Below are 23,364 nucleotides of genomic sequence, written 5' to 3'. Positions count from 1 at the left end.
CTTGACCCAGGGTCAGGGTGCTTGAGACATGAATACAGGGATGGAACAGAACCGGTCTTTTTTTTTTTTTTTTTTTTTTAAGATTTTATTTATTTTTTAACAGAGAGAGACAGCGGGAGAGGGAACGCAAGCAGGGAGAGTGGGAAAGGGAGAAGCAGGCTTCCCGCTGAGCAGGGAGCCCGATGTGGGACTCGATCCCAGGACCCTGGGATCATGACCCGAGCTGAAGGCAGAGGCTTAACGACTGAGCCACCCAGGCGCCCAAGAGAACCGGCCTGTTTTATATAAAGCATCAGGTGTGTTCAGAATAGAGCTTCCTGTGCCCTATGGCCATTGTTACTGCGTTTGGCTTTAGACATCTGAAATAAGGCATGGAATAGCAATGTGATGATACTTTAGGAAGGAAGGCAAATGGTACTAATTTCCAGGTAATAGCCTTGTTTGGAGGAAGACCTAACTTTCTGACCTGCGTGAGCCCATGCGGCAGCTTGCTGGCATAAGAGAAAATTTGAACAGAGAAAAGAAACACCATGGGCCAGGATAAGAAAGATGAAATATTATGGAATGTGGCCAGTGCACCTGAACCTGGCATTTGACTGACATTGGACTGATTTGAATGCTACCTTAGATAGCCCCATGTGACCAGCCCTCGAGTCTTGCTCTCTGGTGCCCACAGTTCAAACTTCATGGTCCTAGAACCCTCCCTGACCCGAGTCAAGGTCTCCTCTATTCAGAGAAGGAACTCCTTTCCTGACCTGTTCCACGCCAGTGATCTGCATCCTCTCCCTCAGCATCTCCTCCTGGTCATTAGGCAGCATCCCCCCACTAGCCAAGGCGACCCACATCTTCAGGCCCCTCAGTTTCTGGACCAGCCCAGCCCAAGTTGTGCCTTGAGTTGAGTGCACAGGGCCCTGGACAGACAACAGAAGCTCACCTGCAGCTAGCAGACAAGGAGGTCAAAGGCAAGCGGCCAGGGCTGACTGCAGCCTCTTGAGCCAAGGGAGGAACATGGGATGTGAGGTAAAACTGCATGAAAAGAAAGTGGCCTGCTTCCCATTCAGCAGCACGGTCGTGGTTGCAAGATCATAGCCACAAATGCTAAATATGAGTCCGATTAATTCTGGAACACGAAACTCCACGTACGAGACGTCATCGCAACAGAAGGGTGAGCCCCATTCCATAAGCTACTGGGAAAATCCATGCTGTCCATGGACTTGTTCCTCAGACCCTCCCGTCTCCACAGCTTCTGGCTAATTGGAAACATGGAAAGAAATTGGATTTGCTGGAGAGGCGGGAATATCGCCGCAAGCAACTGAAGGCTTCCAGAGTGGAGAGGGGCAGAAATGCAGAGTCTCAGGCTCCACCCAGAACTACTGAGTCAGACTCCATCTTAACGAGTTCCCCAGGTGATGCATCTGCATGGTAAAGCAGGAGAACCACTGCACTGGTGGGGGGGGGGGATTTCCACTATTTCTGAACACACGGACTATTTCAGGATCTTCGTGGTGTTGGCATCGAGAGTGGCCTGCATCTCCCCAGGCAGTCGGGGGGGACTCGAAGATGGCTTTACACCCCAACCACAGGAACACAAGGCTGAGGTCACACAGTGCACACTCAGGAAAATGAAAAATAAAGTACAAGACAGTTTTTTCTCCATGTCCCTAGACTCTTAGGCCCCCCTGAAGAATTAAGAAGTTCACCTTTCAGGTAGCCTATCAGCTGCACATGATACCCTGTGTGGCTGGCTTTTCATTCTGGGTCTGTCTGACGATCCCACACGGTTGCTTTTGCGGCCAAGTGCCCCGTATAGGCCTTTTCATTTTTCTCATTGCAAGTTCGGAGTGTCGTCCGGTCTCCCGTCATCCGGGCTGATCCATATTAATTTTGGCTGTCTTTGATCTTTTCTAGGGTTTGATTTCTTTTTAAGTTAAATCTAATCCATCCAGCCCTTACATTTTTAGAGGGGTCCAGTCTAAGCAGATTCTGCCAAATCTTGAACATGCTGCCCAAGATCAGAACATTTCTGACCCCTCCCATCGACATGACACCCCCTCCCCTAACCGCTACGTAGTCCCCTGTGGCCAGTGGCGGCCTTCCTTGGACAGTGCAGGGAAGAACATCTCCATCTGCACAGTCAGTTCTGTTGGGCAATGCTGTTCTAAACCAGAGCCACCAGGAGGGGGGCAGCCTGTGAAAATGAGCACGTCTTTGCAGCTCTGTGTTGGCACCACACAGCTCGTCCCGCGCTTTGTTCTATCTGCCTGCGTCCTGCGTGGAGTGGGGGTAAGCTCCCCATTGTCTTCCATGTCCCAGCGTGAAGTGACAAGTGAGGTCGTGGAGGCTGTGGCCAGCAGATGACACACGACAGATCAGTAGCAAACCCTGCCCTGGAGCTGGGGGGGGCACCACAGATGGGTGTGTCCTCAGTTGTCACCAGGTGGGCCCAGCAGGGTCCTCTCTGACAGGCACCCCAGAGAGAGACCCGGGCAGGTGTGGAGGCAGGCCCAGGACATGCTTCTGCAGGCCCAAGTTGGAATTCTTCCAGAACTTCTGATCTGTTTTTCTTACAAGAACAAATCAGGGCCATGTGGGGGGTTTTTACCACTTGTGCGGGGCCGGAGTTGACAGTGAACACCTGCCTTCCTAATCCGTGCTTTGAAAATGTATTATTGTATAAATACGTCCTTCCAGCAAACAAAATATGAACAGTGTAGAAGCATAGAAGGTGAAAGACCGAGTCTTTCCACTCCACGCCTCTCTCCACCCGTTCCCGGAGGAGCCTAGGAGATGTTCTGCTCATCACATTGGCACACCCAGATGGGGCCTGCGGGGCACACAGCTTGGAGCTTGCTTTACTTACCAGGGTACTGGTGACATCATTTTGTACTGTACCTGTAGGGCTGTTGCTTCCAGCTCCGTCCTACTCCGGAGCAGGAATGTCTCATTTATTTACTTAAATGATATTAAATAGTGTGCAGGTTTTTTTTAAGGTTTACTTTTTTTTATGATTTGAGAGAGAAAGAGTGAGTGGGGAGAGGGGCAGAGGGAGAGAATATCCAGCAGACTGCATGCTGAGTGCAGAGCCCAAGAGGCAGGGCTCGATCTCCCTGAGATCATGACCTGAGCTGAAACCAAGAGTCGGACGCTCAAGTGACTGAGCCACCCAGGTGCCCCAAGAGTCTGCAGGTTTTTTGCCGCTAAAATTAATGCCGCAGTGACGTATGTGTATTATAGCGTGAGAATCTCTGTAGATACGTCATCGCTAAGTGAAAAGGCAGGTGCATTTTTAATTTAGGGCAGTGCTACATGGCTCCCCAAAGACATTTCACCATTTCCTATTCTCACAGAGTGATGAGAAGCCCACACGTGTGTTTTCCAGAGCCTTGCACCTGACTTTATTGCTCCCATGGTGCTGTAGGAATGGTGATCACTTCAGGGGAGCATTAGAAACCCAAGTGTGCAATAAGGGGAAGACCCTTGCTGTGAAACAGAAGGCACGGATACCTTTCTTATCGTTTGCAGAAGAGGGAACTCAGGAAATATCCAGAGAAGTGGATATTTCCCCAGAACTAAAGCTCCCGAGTATGTGCAGTCCTGCTTGCAGGCCTCTGCTGGTTCATTCTCATGCGTGGTGTTTATTAGGAAAAGCCGCGTCCCTCTTACAGGAAGTGTGTTGTGTACATGGTGGTGGTTTCTTGAAAATCTATTTTTGCCCTTGGGCTCCGTCTTTGCTGGCGTTACTTCTGCCAGCCCGCCTGCCCTGGGCTGCACGGGTGCTAATGAGCGGGTGAGGTGACACTTTTAGGCAAGCCCTTTCATCCTAGCACCTGGAAGGGAGTCCAGATTCGTACAGTGCAGGCCTGGCCCCCACATAAACCAAGGACAGACTTGGGGGACGTGGGATGCCCCTCTGCACACGCTCCAGACCGTCCTGCTTCTGCTGGAGCTTGGCATGCACACTGTTGCCGCTGAGTGGGGTCCTTCCCTCCTGCACTGGCTTCACTCCAGGCCCCCTTCCCCATCTGCGGCCTGTTTGCTGAGGGTCGGAAGTCCATCCAGGCAGGGCCTAGGGGATCCCAGCCAGCCTGCAGAAGGTAGACCATGCTCTCAGACACCCCACAATGACCTTATTACACATACACACACATAAGTTTGTGTGGGAGAAAGGCCCCCTTGAAGGACAGGACTGTGGGTAAATTTTAGTATCTTTCCTTTGCCCTTCTGCATTTTCCAGTTTTTCTGTTACCTGCATTATTTTTTAGATGGAAAGAAAAAAAAAGCTCCATTATTTGTCTGTGAGTCAAATAAACAGGCACTTATTGTACTAAAGTGGAACTCCTCACCTTTCAGGCACTGTGAGGCAGCCGAGCCCTGACCATAAGTCCCCTGAGTGTCTTCCGAGCGGCAGAAAGGAGTGCCTGCTCCTTCAGGGGTCCAGGTCGAGGGAGGAAAGTGGCCAGTTCTTCTCAGGCACATCCCAGCCCCTGGTTGCCCACTGTGTGGTCATGAACCGAGCTGAGATAGAGAGTTAGTGGCTCCCACATCTGTGAACCTGGCAAGGTCTTGGGGGGCCACTCAGCTCCATATGATGCAAGCCCCCCCCCGCCCCCCCGCCCCCCCGCCGGGCCACTCCTTCTGCCGAGCAGGCAAAAATGCACAAATAGGATCATGTTCTTTAATCTAACGAAGCAGGGGTCAACCAGAGGTCAGGGGAGATAGGGAAGAATTTTTAGACCTACTAGGGGAACTTTGCTGAAGGGGTCTGTAGCTTTGCAGGAGCCCTAATCTTAAACCATGTGACTTGATAGGAGTGACACCCCTTCCTTCCTACAATCCCATCCCCCCAGCACCTCCCACAATGACCTTCTTGCACTATGTGTTTGCTGGGTTACCACCAGGAATGTGACACTATTGTTCTGAACCAGATGTTTGGTTAGGCACGTGGTTTATGAAGCTCCTTTCCATGCATTTAGCCCCCTATAGGTCTGTAACGTGGATTTGTAGGTTTATCTGCTTTTCCAAAAGCAGAAACCAAAGTTCACCTCTCTTTTGAGACTTCCCAGAAGTCACATGGACAGCAGATGGTGGCTGGGACAGCCTCCAGCCTCGGTTCCTCCGTTTGAGGCCCCTCTCAGGCCAGGCCCAGCCCACCTCAGCAGCCACTCTTCAGCCTCTTAGGGCTGAGGTACAGACAGGTGTGTATTGAGATTAGGTTTGATACTCTTCTTTCGAACTTGGTTTTTCAGGGTTTGAAGCTCTGAAATCTCTTGTGGGGTTTTTGAGCCTTTATTCACTTTCTGTGTAAGTTCTTCCAACCCAACTTTTCTTTTTTGAAAGAACAGCAGCATCCCGTACGGAAGGAACTGAATCAGTATGGCACTGCCATGTCTTAGAGAAGTTGCTGGATGACATTCTTCCAGATGCTCCATTCAATCATCTTAAAACATGGCGACGCTGGGGCTTCCATGGCTGCCCTGAGGCAGCTGTGGTCAGGAAGCCCACGGGTGCATAAGATCTTGTCTTTTCTGCAGGCATGAGCTGAAATCTCGATTGTCATTTAAGTAAGGTGTGTTCTTGGACCAGCTTCGTGCCTGAGGAAGCCCACGGAAGGACCTTGCCGAGAGGTCCTACAGGGCTTGTCTTTCTTTAAGAAATACTGTGATGCTTTTCTTTTTTTCTTTTTTCCAGATGTGAACTTGATTTTGTTGAAATTTGGGGGAAAAAAGTATAATGAGAAAAAGTCATTTCATCTATGGGATTTTTAAATTCCACGAAACCTTATTAAATGCACAGCCTCCTGGATTTGCTAACAGATGACTTTTTTCTCCAAAGGAAAAGGCCGGATTCAAAGGCCCCAAATTGGGCTACTCTTAACATTTTTTGTCCTTGGTCCATGCCGTTAAAGCGCCAGCTGTTAGCGTCTGTGGCAGTCCGGGGTCCAGTGTGGCTGCTCCCCCGGGGCCTCTATCAGATTGGGAGGGCCGGGCAGCCCCTGGGCAGTGGCGGGCTTTGCAGCCCGAGCTGGGCTTAGAGCCAGCTGCGTGCGTGTGTGGGTGCTGCCCGGCGGCCACTGCCGCCGCCTCTGATGCATTCAGTGGATCTTCCATCCGGGGCCCTGTGAGGGCTGCTTTCCCGCAAACTCAGGAGGACCCTTGCAGCCTCCGTTCCCCAGTGAGAAGCTAGTGGGGAGACCGACAGGCATACTGGCTGGTCCCATGTCTCTGGAGACGGGTGTGCCTGCCGGTTTCTCTGTGGTGTGGGAGGGGGGGTGCCATCTGTATTTGGGGCCGGCAGGAGTCAGGGGCTTACCTTTGTCTCCGAGTCGGATGGTTGCTTGTGCAGTGGTGGGCTTCAGGGAGGCGCAGGGGAGCCCTTCCTGGGGCCTTGGACCCAAGTTTGGCTTAGGTGATTGGGGATGTCGGGGCCTGGAGGTCTCCCCAAGGTTGGGGTCTGGCTTCCTGCTGTGGGAGCCGCGGGGGGCCCTGGCCTACACTATTGGGGTGGCACGCCTGCTGCGTCTGGACGCAGCAGCTCTTTGGCCTGTTTCTGTGCATCTGAGACAGGCTTGCAGCACTGGTGTGCATGTTCCCTGAGCAAACGAGTGTTTCTGCCACTGGAGTTCTCCCCCAGCCCTCACCCCCGTGGCAGGTTCCACTGGCAGAGGCCCTGGATTGACACCTGGGCCTCTGCCCCCCAGCTCAGCTTCCTCAGCGCCCTTGGGCCTGGCCCTCGGCCCTGGACTCTTCCCTCCTCTGCACGTGCCTCCAGCCTTGTCCCCCAGGTGTCCTGAAATAAATTTCTCAGTCGCAGCCCTTTCTCCCTACTGGCGTTGCTCCTTGCCTATGAGATAGAATTCAGATCCTTGGGGCCCGTGAAGACGTGGACCCATTCCAGTCTCACTTCTTCCAAGCCAGACTGCCTGTCCTTGCTGCCCCCATCTTGCACCAGCCCTCGCCTTCTCCATACCCAGCAGTGCTTGGCTAAAGCATCCCGCTTTGAAATCTCTCCCGGCACCGCTGCCGAGGCTGCATCCTTGGCCGCATGCCCACCCCACGTTCCCTTTGTGTTGGATCTGCTGCGTGGTTGCCACGTGTCCCGTGTCTCGTCTGCCTCTTAGCTGGCACTTCCACCTCGGACTTACCGTTACAGGCCCAGCAGTTTGCTGACTGCCGGTACACAGTAGGAGCATACTTTGTGGATGGAGACTGTTGGGACCCGCCCGCCCTGGGGCAACCTGCGCCAGCCACTGGCGTTTTGCTGGAGCCTAGTGTTGGGCTGTTGCAGGGCCTGGGCCATAATCCCCTCACGGACGAGCAGCTGTTGGCTCCACCCTGTTGGCTGATGTGGCTAGATGTGAGCCGCGCGGGAGCGTTCCAGTAACTGGACGCCTGAAGAGCTGCTGCCGCACAGTACCCGGCATCGGAGCCCTGTAGGTTCCCTAGCACTGACACCTGGCCACTGGGGATCCCGGTAGTTATGTGAAAACTCTCCCCAGAGGACCCCGTAGTTGACAGTGAGGAAGAGATTCCTAAGTGCCTGTTTGCAAGACAAGTTTAATTTTAGGTGACTAAAGCTCCCAGCAGGGTCACAGAAGGGCACCTTGTTTTGGAATTTGCGGTGTTAGGCACATTATCCCATGCCGCATGCTCCTTGGTTGGGGGCCCAGAGAGGCAGAGGGCTCCTTGCTTTACATAAGGCCCCTTTAGCCTCACGAGAGGGTGCAGACGGAGCCATGTACCCATGCTCCCCACCCACCCAAGGCAGGAGCTGCAGGGCCTATGGGCTGTGCCACTGTATCTGCGGGGCTGGCTCCTGGGTACCACCTTTGCATGACTTCTCTGTCCCCTGTGGGAGTTGGAGAAAGGGCAGAGTCGCTTTAGCCCCCCTGAGCCCCTCCCTTTGTGTGTTGTCTGTTTCGGGGGCCAGGTGTGGTCATGGTCTGGGACACTCCTGTGACTGGGGCTTGACGGTGGCCCGCTGGTTGATTCTGGAGTGCTTTTTATGCCGGGCATCGTTCCAAACATTTTGGGATTTAATCTTTGCAGTGAGGCTGTGAGAGGGGAAAGATTGATTTTTTACCCCCATTTCGCAGATGAGGAAACCTGAGACTAAGGGAGGTGAAGCAACTTGCCCAAGGACGCCCAGGCAGACAGGACTGAGCTGGAATTTGAGCCCAGGCCACCTGGCTCAGGGGCCTTGTTCTGACCATGGTTTCCCATTGCCCAAGGGCAGAGGTGACCTGCAAGCCGGACCTGGCCCACAGATGGGTTCAATCCCACAGTGGTTTGATTTATTTATTTTTCATTGAGGCAGCTGTCAGCACTAAAGGTCAGGAGATAACACATAAAAATCTCGTTTCTGGCTCTCCCTGGCAAGTCCGCACCTCTGAGAGTTCTGGCCCAGACCCCATGGAAGCCATCCCCTAGAGGTGAAGGAACATGTCCAAGGCCGCCTCGCTCAGGAGGCTGCCCCCTGAGTCAGACCGGTGTTTGCAGGGCCCGGCCCCTGAGGCTGTTCACTGGGTCTCCTGCCGGACGGGTCTGGATTACTCCAGAGCGATGAGACATTGGTCCTGTCTCTCCACTCTTTGCTTTCCTGCTGTGTCCTTCTTCTTCGAGGCCTCCCTGCTTGTCCATTCCTGGTATTTCAGACTCACAGAGGTGGGCAAAGCATAGGGCTGTAGGAGCAGGCCCTCAGGGAGCTGACCCCACTAGGATTCACCGGCTCATGGTCTTTAGCAGGTTGGTGGCTTAACAGACAAGACATTGGTCTTTGACAAGTTTATTTTAGTGCCTTAAGATTTCACTCTTCGCGTATTTGCTGGAGATGTGTAACGCTCCAGCATGTGTTAGCTCCTGTTAGCACATTACTTGTTGGTGGGAGTCAGTGTTCCCATTTCCCAGGAACAAGCATCAAAGTGAGCTTAGTGCCACTGGTTTGATGAGAGGATCTTGAAACGCAGAAGTAAATGCATTTCACATGGAGTCCTGAAGTTCTGGTTTCTGCTTCTAAGTACTTTTTTCTTCCATTTTTATTTCCCCTGCTTTGGGGAGAGTAAAGACGGCACCATTCTTATCTAAAAGACTTAATGAAAAATTGTAAAGTTGTGGCTCTCTAAATATAATTTAAAAGATAGTGTCCATATGAACACAGGGAAGGCCATGGAAGTTTCTCTGGGGAGATTGGGCAAGGGGCAAGGGAGAGTTCAATTTTGGGGCACGTAGCTTTGGATTGTTTCACTTGTTCAGGGTTTTGTGACTTGGTTCACTGAAATATCTAATAAAATGTAGTAGAATTAGATTAGAAAGTTTGCATAAAGGTGAATGGCACTCACAGAATCCTCTTGGAAACGTGCTGGGGTCCCTCTCCCTGGCCCTCCAGGAGGGCAGTGCAGCTGAGACCACGGGGGTAGGTCTGCGAGGACGCAGCCCCATGGCGAAGCATAGCTCTTTTATCTAGACGCAGTGCAGGAGGGACTGTGGGGCCTCGAAGGAAGGGTTTATCCACCATCCTAGGCGAGTCTTCGAGAGAGGCCTGAGCCCCTGGTCGGTGTGAGGCCTCTGTAGGGACAGGGGCCACCACGGCTTTAGCAGGGCATGCTTGGGGTGCGGGGTCCCAGGGCTGGAAAGGAGTAGCCCAGCCTGTCCACCAGAAAAGACAGTGTGAGCTGCACCTGTGAGCTCTGTATGTAATTCAGACTTTCCTAGTAGCCACGCAATAAAAGGCGAACACGAAGCAAAGAGAATTAATTTGTGATATATTTTATTTAACCCAGTTTACTCCAAGTACTATCATTTCAGCATGCAGTCGATACAGAAAATTACTACAGATATTTTACTTTTTTTTTTTTATACCAAGTCTTCCAAACCTGGGGTGTACTGGTACTTTGTAGCACACCCAGGTTCACGCCAGCTGCATTTCAAGTGCCCAGGAGCCCCGCGTGGCTGGTGGCCGGCATGTTGGGACAGTGCAGGAGTAGACCTTTCCTGAGTCAGGAAGGGACACTGCAGGGGTCAGCCTCAGAGGGGCTGTCCTGCCCCGTCTGACTCCAGCTGTGTCTTTGAAAGAGTAGACTTCCCTCTTCTGGAAAACCTTGGCAGTAAGCCTCTGTCTACAGGCTGAGGAGGAAAAGCAGGGGCCTTGTCAACCAAAATGCTAACGGTGGGGTTTTCTTCCAATAGTGAACTCGAGGGGGGCTTTTGCTTTGTTTTTGGCTCAGCTGTAGTCAGGATGTTTTTTCTAGTGTGTATAAGTTTACCACTAAAATTATTTCATATTATATACATATCTCAATGAAAAGGAGAGAGGCTGAAGGGAGCGTGCACCCCACCCCCGCCTCATTTTCGTGACACCCTTGAGCGCTTAGGTCTTTCAGCCTGGTTATTTTTACTCTCCCCAGCTTCACTGGGGTAAGAAATTCGAAGACGAAGGTGCTCATAGCAACCAGCTCGCCCACGCCCCACATTCCCCCCGTTAAGGTATCATGCTGACTGCTTTGACTTGCGATGAAAATATTGTGACTAGTCAGTGAAAATATTGTGACAGGCCAGAGAATTTAGGGTTGCCATGGAAACCTTCCCCATTCATTGTCCTCAGTGAGGTGGGCTTAGCCGAAGGTGCCTCGGCAGGCTGGCCTGTTTCCCTTGTCTCACTCCTCTGTGGCTCCCCAGTCAGTGGGCTGTGGAGAAGATCCAGGCATTTTGGCGGGGGGGTTGCTGCCAGGTGGGGCACCTCCGTTCACCCTGTCCTGTCTTCGAGGCTGCCTGAGAGCCTGCAGTGTGAGTGTGTGTGTGTGTGTGTGTGTGTGTGTGTGTGTGTGTGGTGGGGGACACCAGGAGCACTGCAGAAGTGACAGGTGGCTATTGGCCTCCAGAAGGTCACTTATGGACTGACAAGCAGACAGGCCCGTTGTGGAAAGAACCAAGCCCAGCCTCCCCTCTCCTAAAACCGGCCTTAGGCTTCATAAAGCCGGAAATAGTGTTTGAACCCAGTGACTGGGAAGAGCCTCCTTCTGCCCTGGACCACAGAGGTGTAGCCTGAGAGATAAGAGCCTTTGCTTTCTGTCCTCCTCTCATAACTCTTACGGCTCTGGGGTCTGTGTGCATGAGGGGCCGGGGCCGTGGGGCTCGGTCATGGCAGGGCGTTTAACGTTGCTGGGCCGTGTGGGATGAGAACTGGACCCAGCAGTTTGCTGGAAAAAGAAGGAAGGAAAAAAGTAGCTTTGGGGAAAGTATGCCTTGCTTAATTCTGTTCATTTTGACGATAACATAGGAGGGGGCATCTCCCCCAATCCAGGAAAACAGCCTTTCTTTCCTCGGGGACCTCTCCCCCTCTGCTGTCTTTGGGCAGTTGGGAGGACCGTGCAGGGACCCATAGTCTGGTCCATTTCTCAGTACTCCGAAAGAGCTTGGGGAACCCAGGCAGGCTCTGCACTCAGCCTGCACAGTGCCAGGCAGCTGGACAGCCCTCGGCTCTGCCTGGCCCTGCTGCTTCGAGGCAGAACCAGCTTGGTTGCTGGGTCTGAGGGTAAGTCCCTGCTCCTTCTCTCTCACTGCACAGGGCCGCCGGACTCCGACAGCCCTCTCTACCTCCCCTACAAGACGCTGGTCTCCACGGTTGGAAGCATGGTGTTCAACGAGGGGGAGGCCCAGCGGCTCATTGAGATCCTGTCCGAGAAGGCTGGCATCATTCAGGACACCTGGCATAAGGTGGCCCCAACCCTCCCTGCTCTCCCCTTAGAGCCGGCGAGTTGCAGTACTCGCCTGGTCCTGGGGCCCCAGCCTCCCCTGAATGATCCCATTGGGCTGGCCGTGAGCGGCTTGCTAAGATGCACAGAGGTCATAAAATAATAGCCTCCACTTGTCTCTCGGCAGAACACTGCCACCCCTGTTCAGACACAGGCTGCATGACTCACCCCGCATACGCTTTGGCTTCTGCCCCAGCCCAGCCACAGAGACAGGAAGGCCGTTACGGGCCAGGGCTGGGCTCTGTGTTACACGCGCCTGACGGGGCACACGGGAGCTGCAGCCCAGCTGGCTTGTGGCTGGGGCTCGGGTGCAGGACAGAAGGTATAGGGACACACTGTGTGGTGGGGGGGCCCTGTGATGGTCTTGGAAGCACCTTCCTCTGCTGTCCCACTGCCACTGGGGGCCACCTCAGAGGCTCGCACTTGCCCTGTGGTGGTGGCGGCAAGTGAGCTGCCCCCGGGAGATGCTGCGTGGCACGTGTTTGTTCCTTATTCCAGAGTCGGAACTGTAGGTAATTGTGCTAGAGAATTTTGTGGCACACTAGTGGTTACTGATGTCGGGGGGTGTCCTGAGAGTCAGGCCAGTGGCCCCTGCCCTGAGGCCAGTGGGGCTTACTCCCTTCCTGGCCCTCGCTGAGGTGGACACATGGTGCAGTCACAGGGGAGCTCCTCCCTCAGCGGGCTTGGGGGAGGGAAGGGTGTCTCCTGGCGGGTGAGTGACTGGAGGAGGTCAAGAGGACCAGTCCTCCAAGGAGACAGTCCCGGACTCACCTCAGGCCACTATCCCCAAAGTAGATCTCCGCTCCCAAGGTCTCCACACTTCAGCTAGCAGCCTGCAGGCTTCACACAGCAGCTGAGGGGTGGGCACCGGAAGCAGTGACTCATTGCCCCTCAGTGGGGTAGGAAGAGGCCCTGGCCACCATTGGCCCCAGTTAGTGGGAAACACCATGCCCCTAAAAACTAGCCCAGAGAACCGAAGCTTTTGGTCTAAAGAGCTCCTAAGTACAGTGGGCCTAGAGGCTTGGCAGCCCGGGTGGCTGAGGTCGGGGTGCCTTTCCCAGAAGTGAGTGGAGTCGGGGTAGAACCGGCTCATATAGAAGCCCCATCCCACTTGATCAGGGCCCTGCTCTCTCTTGTCGTGGGTCCCGGTCTAATTGGTGGAGCCCCTCTGTTAACGCTGCTCTGTGGGCACTTGTAGGCCACTCAGAAGGGCGACCCCGTGGCAGTTCTGAAGCGCCAGCTGGAAGAGAAGGAGAAGCTGCTGGCCACAGAGCAGGAGGACGCGGCTGTCGCCAAGAGCAGACTGAGGGAGCTCAACAAGGTACACCAGCGTGCACGCCCTGTCCCGAGCACCCGCGGGCCGTGGCCAGTGCTGCCCCCGCATTGTGGGTCGGCCTTCCCGCCTTGGCGCCCAGCTCGGGCCTGCCGGCTTGCGACTGCCCCCCACATTGGTGCGTCTGTGGCTGGCTGGGAGCCTGACGACCTGCTGCCGGATTGCCTGTGGCGACCCTTGGCTAGCTGTGGGGGTGGCAGCCCCTCCCCATGACCACGTGACTAAGAATGTATGGACGTTAAGTCGGGGCTTAGGGCCCTCAAGTTTGTGATGGGCCATCTTTTTAGGGTACGCACCCTGAAAGGAGGTTGGGCCCAGTGGATCCAAGGTGGTTTTGTTGAAAATTGGAGCAAAAACTCGTGGGGAGGGGAGTGAAGGAGCTGCTCTTCTCCCCTTTTCTGCTGTTTGTGGAGCAGACCTGCGGGGAAGTGGCTGGCTCCTTAGCATCAGCTGACGGCTTGCCACCCAGGTAACACTTGTACTTCCTGAATGATAGTCATGGGTCCGTGCTGCCGCCGAGGGCTGGGGGCATCATTCACGATGTGTCAGGACACATGACACAAGGGGCCACTCCCCTCACCCCCCCGGCCACCCCTGTCAGAACTCACTGGGCTTTGTCCCTTGCCTCTCTCTTGAGAGCCCTACCCCTCCCAGCCCACCCAGTTCGAAAGCTGTCTTTTTCAGTAAAATTCTGTGGCTTGCTCTCACCCTCTGGCTGCTTACCTGCCTTTTCTGTCTGGGCGGTAGGCCCAGGGAGATGGCCTAGGACTGGTGATGTCCCACGCGGTCTGGCCCACAGCCCTTTCTCAGGGCCCCTCTGTCTGCTTGTTCGAGAATAGTCGGAAACAAGGCAGCCTGAGTTTCTGACCCCAGTTGGAGGGATGTGAAGTTTGTGCAGTGGGGATGGCAAGAGCAGAAGATGAGCCTCTGGGTGGTTACTCTTGGTTAATGCTCCACCCAGGAGAAGAAAAGAAAAAAAAGCAGGTCTCTGTGGCCTTCCTTAGACCTCGGTAGGCTTCTGCCCGGTGGGCCCCATCATCTCTGTCAAGACTCTGCACATGCAGCCTTCCTGTGAGCCCGTCTTGGCTCGTTGGTTAAATACAGGGGGAGCCACTCACCCTGCTCCCAGGAGCTGGCTGTGCAGCTTCCCCGCCTTGGCTGGTGGCGTGCCATGGGCCAGAGTGGATGTACCATGAAAGAGGGCCAGCTGGGCAGCACACCAGTGGTTAAGTCTGTGGCTTCGGGGAGCCTTCCTTCTGTATTCTCTTTCCGGACAAACTGAGAAATCCCTGTGAAATTTGTTGGTCCCCCCCCCCCCCCCCAAATAAAGATCAAGTGAGAAGAACAGGAGTGAGCATTCCCACAGCTGCTCGGCCGTGTGGCTGTCTGGCTAGTTCCTTGTGCCTGCCCCCTTGAATTTAGGCTGAGCTGGAGGTGTGATGCGTGAGTGGGTGCAGCCTCTGACAGTCACAGTGGCTTGTTTCTTCTCCATTCCTGGGGATCTCCAGCCACCGAGGGCAGGGCAGCGGGCGCAAGGCGGGAGTGTACCCCACAGGAGGCCCCTTAGATGCTGCCCCTCATGCTGGACACTTACTGCTCTCTCTCTCAGTGGTGGCTACTTGACAAGATTTCCAAAACCACAGTGGCAGCCCACCTGATAGGGTAACTCCCAGTCTGCAAGCTGCAGGGCCCTGTGAGCCACGCGGGGACACCCCCTCGGTGCTCATTACCCTTCCTGCTCCGAGGCGTCCAGCCAGGCCCCCCTCCCCTGGCCACACTCTCCTCCCTGCAGCCCCAGGAGGCCCTTTTGGGCTCCCGAGTGCTGATGTGGTCCTGTGAGGCCCTCTTTAAGCTCTGCCAGTGGCTCCTAATCCTCAGACCCGAGCCTGCACCCTTGAGCGCCTGCTCCATCCGCTCCCCCAACACGTGGCCTTTCGTTGCCGCCCCTGGGCCTCTCCTCCTGCCCCTCCCTTCGCCTCAAAGGCCTTTCGCTGCATAGCTGGTTGGATATTTTCTCCTTATCCTTGAGGACTCCTTTGGCCTCCCTCCCTCGGGAAGCCTTCCAGAGCCCTGTTTTCTTCTCCCAGATTCCGGAGGTCATCACCGCAAGCATATGTCATTGTGTCTGTCCCCTGTGATCCTGGCCACCTAGCCTGGCTCGGCCTCATAGGCTGCTTGTTAGTGAGTGGCCACCGAGGCCCAGGGCCAGCACACAGCTCAGAGGAAGCCTTCCCAGCCCTGGGTGATGTATCTCCCCCAGGGCTCCGTGAGGTCAGCTGTAAAATGGGGATCGTGACCCCCATCTTACTGAGAGAATGGAGTGAGACACTCGCTTGTGTCAGAGTGGATGCACAGTGGTGGCTACCTCTCCCGTTCCGGTAGATAATCAGTGAAGTGTCCCTTTGTGTTGACCTCATGCTCCTGTGGGCTCACCCCCTGGGCAGGGCCAGGAAGATGATTGTGTGACTGGTGAGGCCATGGGGTCCCAGATGGTCTCAGGGAAGGCTGGGCACCCATAGCAGCTCTGGCGCCCAGCGGCCACCGCATCTGCCTAGCTCCTCCCCTAGCCTCTGATTTGCTTCCGTCCCAGCCCCAGGGGACACTCTGGCCCTTGGGGATGTGTCTCCCTGGCAGCCCTGGCCTGGAGAGCAAGAGGATTTCCCACTTCTCTGGTCTCTTGCCTGGGATAGGGATGGGACAGGGCCTGGAATCTGTGAGATGCTTTGTCACCGTGGTCACCCAGGGTAGTTGGGCCCACACCAAGGTAGTTGTTAGCCTGGCCGGAGGCGCACTGGACGGGGAGCACCCCCAGCCCCAAGGGCCTCTTTGCATTAGCCTTCCTTCAGTTGTCACTCTGCTTCCCATGGCTTCCGGCCATTGTCATTCTTTCAGGAATGACAATAGACTCCAGCCAGCCCATCTCCCTTGACCAGCCCTTCCCACCTTGTGCTTTGCCTCCGCCTGAGGCTTTGGGTCCTCGGGCCCCAGCATCCTGTGCTCACCATGGGCATCTGACGCTGAGCAGAGCAGGTGCTCCCTAGGCTGAGTGGGAGGACCGAGCAGCTGCACCGGAGACCCAGGCCCTCCAGGAGTGGGGCCAACCCCCTAGTCATGGTGGGACGGGCATTGTCTCTTTCCCCACCCCAGCATCAAGGCCCACTGCCTCTTCGGTCCTGATACAAGCCCTCGAGTAGCCGTCCCGGGGCCTGGACGTCTGGGACCCAGCCTAGCCAGGGTGCTGTCACCCCAGCAGGGCTGAACCAGTAGTCCAGGAGAGCGCAGGACCGTGTGGCGTGTTTACATAGCTTTCTGTGTCCGCTGCCTTCATGTGGCCAAAGCCTGACGTTGAGCCTCCAACCGGTGAGGCCAGCAGGGTTTTCCGGGGACCGCTTGTTGTCTCCTGCTGGTTCTCTGTGGTGGCCAGCTTGGTGAGTCTGGGAACTCAGGAGGGAGGCCAGCCCCAGGTGTTGAGGTGATGTCTGGGCTGTGAGGACGTTGGTCTTGCCTGACAGGCTCCCGCCCTCACTCGCCTAACTGCCTCTCTGCCGTCTGCACTCTCCTAGGAGCTGGCAGCGGAGAAGGCTAAGGCAGCGGCTGGGGAGGCCAAGGTGAAGAAGCAGCTCGTGGCCCGGGAGCAGGAGATCACAGCCGTGCAGGCGCGCATGCAGGCCAGCTACCGGGAGCATGTGAAGGAGGTGCAGCAGCTGCAGGGCAAGGTGGGCCGCGGCTGGGGGGCCTGGTCAGTTGGCGCTGGAGGATGCCCGGGGGGAGGGGGGAGGGGGGAAGGGGGGGGAGCGGTCTTCAGAGGGCAGGAAATGAGGCTCCCTCGGGCCGTTGTAGGCTGTGGCTTGTGGCTCTGTGCTTGGTGTCAGAGCACTTAACACAGCTTCATCAGAGGCAGCAAGCCCGGAGCGGGCCTGAGGCTCCGGCCGAGTGCTCGTTGCCTGGAGGCTGTAAACGGAGGCGGAGGGGAGAGAGGACATGCGTGCTGGGGATCCCCCCCGCCCTGATGCTGGGACTGGGGCAGTTTTAAGGGGTCCTCCTCCCCTCTGGTGTGGAGAAGGTGATGCCCTTGGTGCATTTGTCTGTGGGCTGGGACTTCCCTGGCCTGGCTCCAGAAGCTGGCTCTCTCTGATGCCCCTTCACTGACTTTCCAGATCCGGACTCTTCAGGAGCAGCTGGAGAATGGCCCTAACACGCAGCTGGCCCGACTGCAGCAGGAGAACTCCATCCTGAGGGATGCGTTGAACCAGGCCACGAGCCAGGTGGAGAGCAAGTAAGCTCAGCACCCCCTTCAGACAGCACGAGGGCCTGTTCCTGGGGCTCCAGAGCTGGGGAGGATTCCGCAAGCCTCCCTCGAGGCTGTGCAGGTGCACTCTATGTTCTTACTGGACGTGGGGCTGGTGTGGCAGCCTTGCGTGGGCCCCCCACATGAGCACATGGGGCTGGCACTGCTCTTGCACACCCAGCCCGTTGAGGGCTCTGGCCTGACTCTCCATCCCCCTGTCTGGTTCTGAGTGGCCGAGCCTTCTGGTGCGTGGCCAGCATCCTCACATGTGGTCAAGGCCCCAGGGAGAGTTGGCGAGCCCCAGCCTGCCCGGGCCCAGTGTCCACGTGATCAGGGGCCTCTCGGGTCCTGGCTGGTGCCGGCATCTGGACTTCCTGGGGAGCAGATACTTCTTCCATGTCCGTCTTTACAACATCCTGATAGGAGGCTTTTCAGAACTTGTGATGCTGGCCCAGAGTATCAGGGGCTAGCAGAGTGTCCAGAATCAGAGTTCAGTGGGGATGTGCGGACCCTCTGTAGGCCTGAGCCCCTGGATTCTCCACTGGAGATGGGGGCTCCTGTGCAGGAAGGGACATTTGCCTCTGACGCACTGGTAGTAAGGAGTAAATACCCCTCCACAGCCCTCGGCCCAGCCGGCTTAGCAGGGCTCTTGCTCTCAGCCTTGCCTGTCAGGAGCTCAAGTGCCAAGGGGTCCAGTAAGCTGGCCGACCCCACAGGGCAGCAGTGACCTCACCGAATGAAGGGCAGCGTGGCTCAGACTTCCTGATTTGAGCATTACAGTCTCACCAGGCTGGCCCAGAAGAAGCCCCATTGCGTTTTCTTTTGATTCACACTTTTATGCCTTCTCCTGACCTGAAGTCTCCCAAAGGGACTTTCTGGGGTTCTTTGTCATCCCCAGAGCATCCCTGGTTGCCGAGAGGGGCGCTGACAAAGACAGAGGGCACTGGTGTCCTCTGTCCTTTAGCTGCAAGTCAGGTGGGGACACTGTTGGCCCAGGAGCTGGACCAGGGCGAGGAGTCTGTGTCTGTGTGTTTGGTTTTGCCGGGGGCAGAGGTGGGCAGAGTCTGATCTAAAGGCCTCCTTCCCCAGGCCGGTCCCTTCTGTCTGGAGGTCCCCTCTGGGTGTGCATGTGTGCATATCTTCATCTCCGGCCTGGCCTGTCAGCAGGCTGGGAGTTGGTTGGTGGGGGGTGGCTGTGGTTTCCTTAGCAGCTACAAGCAGAAGGTGAACGTGGGGAGGGAGGGACGCTCTGGCATCCCCTGTCAGGTAGAATCCATTGCAGCCTCCTGAGAAAGCTAGGAGCCTGTAGACCTGTCACTCTGAGGTGGCAGCCACTGACTCATTCGTGGAAGCTCTGCCCTGTGTGTGGTTGGTGGCACCGGGCCCTGCCCAGAGCTCCAGAGCAGTCCCAAGGGGCCGCCCACCGAGCCTCCCATCTCCGGCCCCAGGTGCTGGAGTCCAGCCTTTCCTGCAAGCTCTCCCATCTTGAATCTTGGCCTTCTAGAGCGTGAGCCGACGGCCCTGCAGAGGGCTTTGGGACGGCCACCCTGGTGCAGCTGGGAAAAGCCAGGTGCAGAGAGGTGGGAGCCACCTACCCCTCGACCAGCAGAGCACAGCTGCTCCTGGCTGGCCTTCTTGCCTTCACCTGGTCTGCTGCCACCTTGCAGGGTGGTGGGCAGTCTTGTCTGTCCCCTTTGGCCTGGTACTGGCCCTTGGCCGGACAGTCGTTCCTGCCTTGAAGAGATGTCTTGTGTCCTAGTGAAGGAGGCCTCCTCACACTGGGGAAGGCAGGTCTGGAGCTGCCTTTCTTCTTTGTTTAATCAAGTTTCCTCCCTTCACTTCTGGACTTGTCACAGGTCCTGAGATCCAGCTTTTGCGCAGTGTTGAAAGGGTCTGTTTGGTCAAGTGCCTCAGCCCCCCCACTTCCGGTGGCCTGCGGGCCTAGCTGTGGTCTAGTTGGCGAGGGAAGTGGGGTGCGTGGGTTCCAGCTGGCTGCCCCCTCCCCGCCTGGCAGGGGTACCATGGCCAGTCAGCCTGCGTCTGGAACTTGTTTGGTCCTAGATCAGTGAGGAGAAGGGGTGTCTTGCCCCTTTCTCTGAATTTCCGGCTGTTTCTGGGCAGGGTTGCCTTGGGATATTGTTGTGCACATTTTGCTCTTTGCTCTGTATGGTCCGCACACCGTGCCAGTCGGAGAACATCTTCACCAACACACGTCAGAACTCAACACGACTATAGAGTACAAGAGGCTTCGGTAATGGCTTCAGGACTGGGGCAACCACTCGTGAAAGAGCAGGTGCCCTGGAGGGAAGGTGCGCCCACCGGCCCCCGTCACCCAGGGACAGCTCTTGGGTCCGGCAGGAGCGGACCGGAGGCTGCTTCTGCCCTGCAGCTGGGGGCTGGTGGCTGTCTTGCAGGCAGAACGCCGAGCTGGCCAAGCTCCGGCAGGAACTCAGCAAGGTCAGCAAGGAGCTGGTGGAGAAGTCGGAGGCTGCACGCCAGGAGGAGCAGCAGCGAAAGGCTCTGGAGACCAAGACGGCCGCCTTCGAGAAGCAGGTCCTGCAGCTGCAGGTGAGTGAGGGAGCCGCCCCTCTTGGCGCCCTGCGCGCTCCGCCTACTCTGTGCCGAGCGGGGACAGACCAGAGCTTGCTCGGCCACCTTGGGTCCTCGCCGGCAGCCAGGATTTTGGCAGCGGGCAGCCCATGCAGGGCTCGGGCAGGAACGCTCAGCCTGGGCCTCACTAGTAACAGGGAGAGCTAGGTTGCAAGGAATGGGTGCTTTCAGCGTGGTAAGGGTTGTCCTCAGTGCTCCGCGAGCGTTAACTTGGCTAATTCTCATCCTAACCCCATGACGCAGGTGCTGTTGTTATCTGTAATTACCCACAGGGAAATCTGAGGCACAGGGAAGTTAAGTAACTGGTACCAAGTTCACGCAGAGGTGGGGTTTGAACCCTCGGGTCTAGCCCCAGCGCTGTTGGCCACCACCTGTGGTACCGCAGTCTCTGGCTTCGAGGCTGGGTGTGTACTCTTCCTTCTCAGCCTCTGGCTGTGGCCTGGAGCTCTTGTCTTCCCAGGAGATTGGCTGTTCTCCCTCGGAGGAAGGTTGTCCCTGTCCCGAAAGTGCACTGGGCAACATCAGCCCAGGGGCTTTGCTGCTTGTTGGCCTGATGACTGCTGGATCCCCCAGCTGGCCGGTTTGGGGGCAGGATGACTGGGTGTGGGGAGCCTTGATGTCATGCCTGCTGTGCATTTAACTTTTCGGGATGAGGAAGAGATCCTGTGGGCCCGAAGGGCTCTGGGCCCTTCTTCAGCTCAGTCACAGAAGTTGGGCCACAGCATGTGGGCCAGTGGGGCTGTCTTGTGGAAGGAACTGACACGACAGACATGAGGACTGATGCCTGGGTGTGTACAAGGGACTAAAAGGGAACACGGTTTGGATGGTTTGGGTGGCAGTGAGATGGATAATTTGGTGTGCGCTGATTTTCATGTCAGGGAGGTCAGCCCCTACCAGTGAGATCAGAACCCCCGGGGTGGGCCTGGCTGTGATTATGTTTTAAAGGTTTCTGGATAGTTCTGCTTCTGGGGCTGGAACCTCCACGCTGGCCCCTAGCTTGCCACCATTAATGTGTTCTAAAGGACCAAGGCCTCGGCCTGGCTCTCACCAGTAAGCCCCAGACTCTGAGCGTCTCCTGTTCTCCGAGGCCTTGGGCTCCCATCCCCAGCCTGTGGCCACAGAGACTCCCATCTCCTCCCTGACACCAGAGATTCTGGCAGCGGCCGACCACAGGTGGTGAGGGAGGGCGGGGTGTGTGGCGGCCTTCTCTGTGGTCCTGGGGTTGTCCATGAGGCCCCTGGTATCTGCTGGGGATTTCAGAGCCTCAGTGTCCCCATCTGTAACGTGGGCATGACCGTAGTACCTGCGTCATGGGCCGGCTAGGGATTAACCATACCGATGCACACACAATGCCTAGAATAGGGCTTTCCCAGAAAAAGAGCTCAACAGATGTGGACCTTGGAAGGGCCTACATAGGAAATCTCCAAGTTAGACTGGAGGTTTAGGTTGAGGGAAGCCTTTCTGTGTCACACGGACGTCGAAATGGGGCTTTTTCTTGTTTGGAACCACTCTTCTTCACCTGAGGCCCCTCCCCGAGAACTTACTCTTCAGGTGCTGGGGTGGGGGGGCCCTCCTGGCGTTCTCAGTGGGTGAGCCGACGTCAGAAATCCAGGTGCATTTTATAATGGTTGTTGGGGCGGGTTGGCAGGATGTGAAGGGCTCTCTGTGGTCCTTGGCCTCAGAGCCAGCTGAGGGTCCAGACTCCGTCCGGCCTCCTCACGGCCTTCTTCCTTTTGCCCGGTCCCCAGGCGTCCCACAAGGAGAGTGAGGAGGCCCTGCAGAAGCGCCTGGACGAGGTCAGCCGGGAACTGTGCCGCTCCCAGACCAGCCACGCCAGCCTGCGGGCAGACGCCGAGAAGGCCCAGGAGCAGGAGCAGCAGATGGCCGGTAAGGGCGGCCCCTTTGCTCCGAGGCTCCCAGCGGGCCTACGGGCGTGCGCCAGATGTGGGTCTGCTCACCGCCCCGGCCCCACTGCCGGGCCGGAACCCCCAAAATGAGTGAGCCCTGTTGGCGAGTGAGGCAGCGTGGGATCCCTGACTCTGCCCCTCATGTAGTTGTGAGGTGGCGGTGGTGCCCAGCCAGGTGAAGGGCTTGGGCGGGGGGAGCAGAGCCGCCAGGCCCGGGTGCCAGGGTGGAACTTAGGAGCGCTGGGTGCGAGGGGCACAGCTTGCAGGCTGGGCTGGGGAGTTGGGGTGTGGAAGGTGCCTCCAGCTGGAGCCTCCCTTGCCACGGGGCCCGGCCTGGAGCTGTGGTTCTGGGTGAGCTGCAGCACCCCTGAGGCCTTCGCCGGCCTTCTCGACTGCCTCCTTTTGGACCTTTCTGGCTTTGCTGGTTCACTCAGCCCAAGAGGCCGGGTGTAGAAGGTGGGCCCGTGGTCTCCCTAGGCCTATAGGTGACCTTTGCCATCAGAAGAGCGTGGCGTAGTCGGGGGTGCCGAGGGCCCCTGGAGAAATAGAGCAGACGGGGCCAGTGATGGCTCATGAGTATACGCTGAACACTGCCCTGGGCACCCAGGGCTTGGCCAGGAGTGAGGCAGAGGCAGCAGGGCCCCGTTCTAGCAGGTAAGACACACACAGGTAGATGGCCATGCATCGACCAGTCACGTAGCGCTGAGCTCTGCAGACTTCGAGTAGCCAACATGACCTAAAGCAGGGTTGGTATGCTATTTCTTTGAAGAGCCATGCATGGGATCTGTCACATTTGCTCAGCTCTGCTGCCCTAATGCAAAAGCAGCCCTAGGCAAGGTATAAACAGACAGACCTGGCTGTGTTCCAATAAAGCTTTATTTACAAAAGCAGATAGTGGGCCAGGAGTAGCCCTTGGGGTAATTTGCTGACCTCTGAATGGGCCAGGTGTGGCTTTAGACTGGATGGTCAGGGAAGCCTCTCTGAGGCGGAGGGAATGTTCAAGCCAAGTCTGGATGACGGGAAGGGAGGGGCTGGTCTCATAAAGACCAGGAAGAGGCAGAATGGCCAGCACAGGGACCCTGAGAATGGGAATGAACTTGAACTTGGCCTGTGTAAGAAATAGGTGCATAAGGTTGGCGTGACTGGAACAAGAAGGCAGCTGGCCAGTGTGGGGTCAGAGGGCAGGGCCCAGGTCACCCCCCCCCCCCGTGAGGTTTGGGTGCTGTGTGGTGTGAGCACTCAGCACCCCATCTGGGACGGAGATGGCATGAGCCCATTGTACTTCCGGATGCTTTGGCGCTGGGTGGAGAATGGACCAAAGGAGCAGGAGTGGCCCAGGGGACCAGGGCTGGAGCTTTTGCAGTCCTTCTGTTCAAAGGCAACAGGCTGGGCTCAGGCGGCCCCAGAGGTGCTGGTGAGCCAGGGAGGGATTTGGGAGGCGGTGGGTATGGAACCCACGGGCCTCGCTGGCCTGTGAGAA

General features: G+C 56.6%; 1 protein-coding gene across 8 annotated transcripts in view; it reads left to right on the top strand.

Annotated features, from left to right (window-relative positions):
• Window positions 1–23,364, top strand: part of RRBP1 (ribosome binding protein 1) — a 64,051-nt gene that overhangs the window by 26,213 nt on the left and 14,474 nt on the right. For all 8 annotated transcript variants that reach the window (XM_073878425.1, XM_073878424.1, XM_073878423.1 and 5 more), the window contains exons 3-8: window positions 11,560–11,708; window positions 12,945–13,067; window positions 16,643–16,795; window positions 17,237–17,355; window positions 19,782–19,935; window positions 21,726–21,864. In XM_073878425.1, coding sequence (XP_073734526.1) covers window positions 11,560–11,708; window positions 12,945–13,067; window positions 16,643–16,795; window positions 17,237–17,355; window positions 19,782–19,935; window positions 21,726–21,864 — 837 coding nt within the window. The remainder of the gene's footprint in view (window positions 1–11,559; window positions 11,709–12,944; window positions 13,068–16,642; window positions 16,796–17,236; window positions 17,356–19,781; window positions 19,936–21,725; window positions 21,865–23,364) is intronic.

The sequence above is a fragment of the Callorhinus ursinus genome, unplaced genomic scaffold (genome assembly GCF_003265705.2).
Source record: "Callorhinus ursinus isolate GAN/ISIS: 27379988/994484 unplaced genomic scaffold, GSC_fseal_2.0 scaffold29, whole genome shotgun sequence".
Taxonomy (NCBI): Eukaryota; Metazoa; Chordata; class Mammalia; order Carnivora; family Otariidae; genus Callorhinus; species Callorhinus ursinus.
This window is presented reverse-complemented; position numbering and strand designations above follow the sequence as displayed.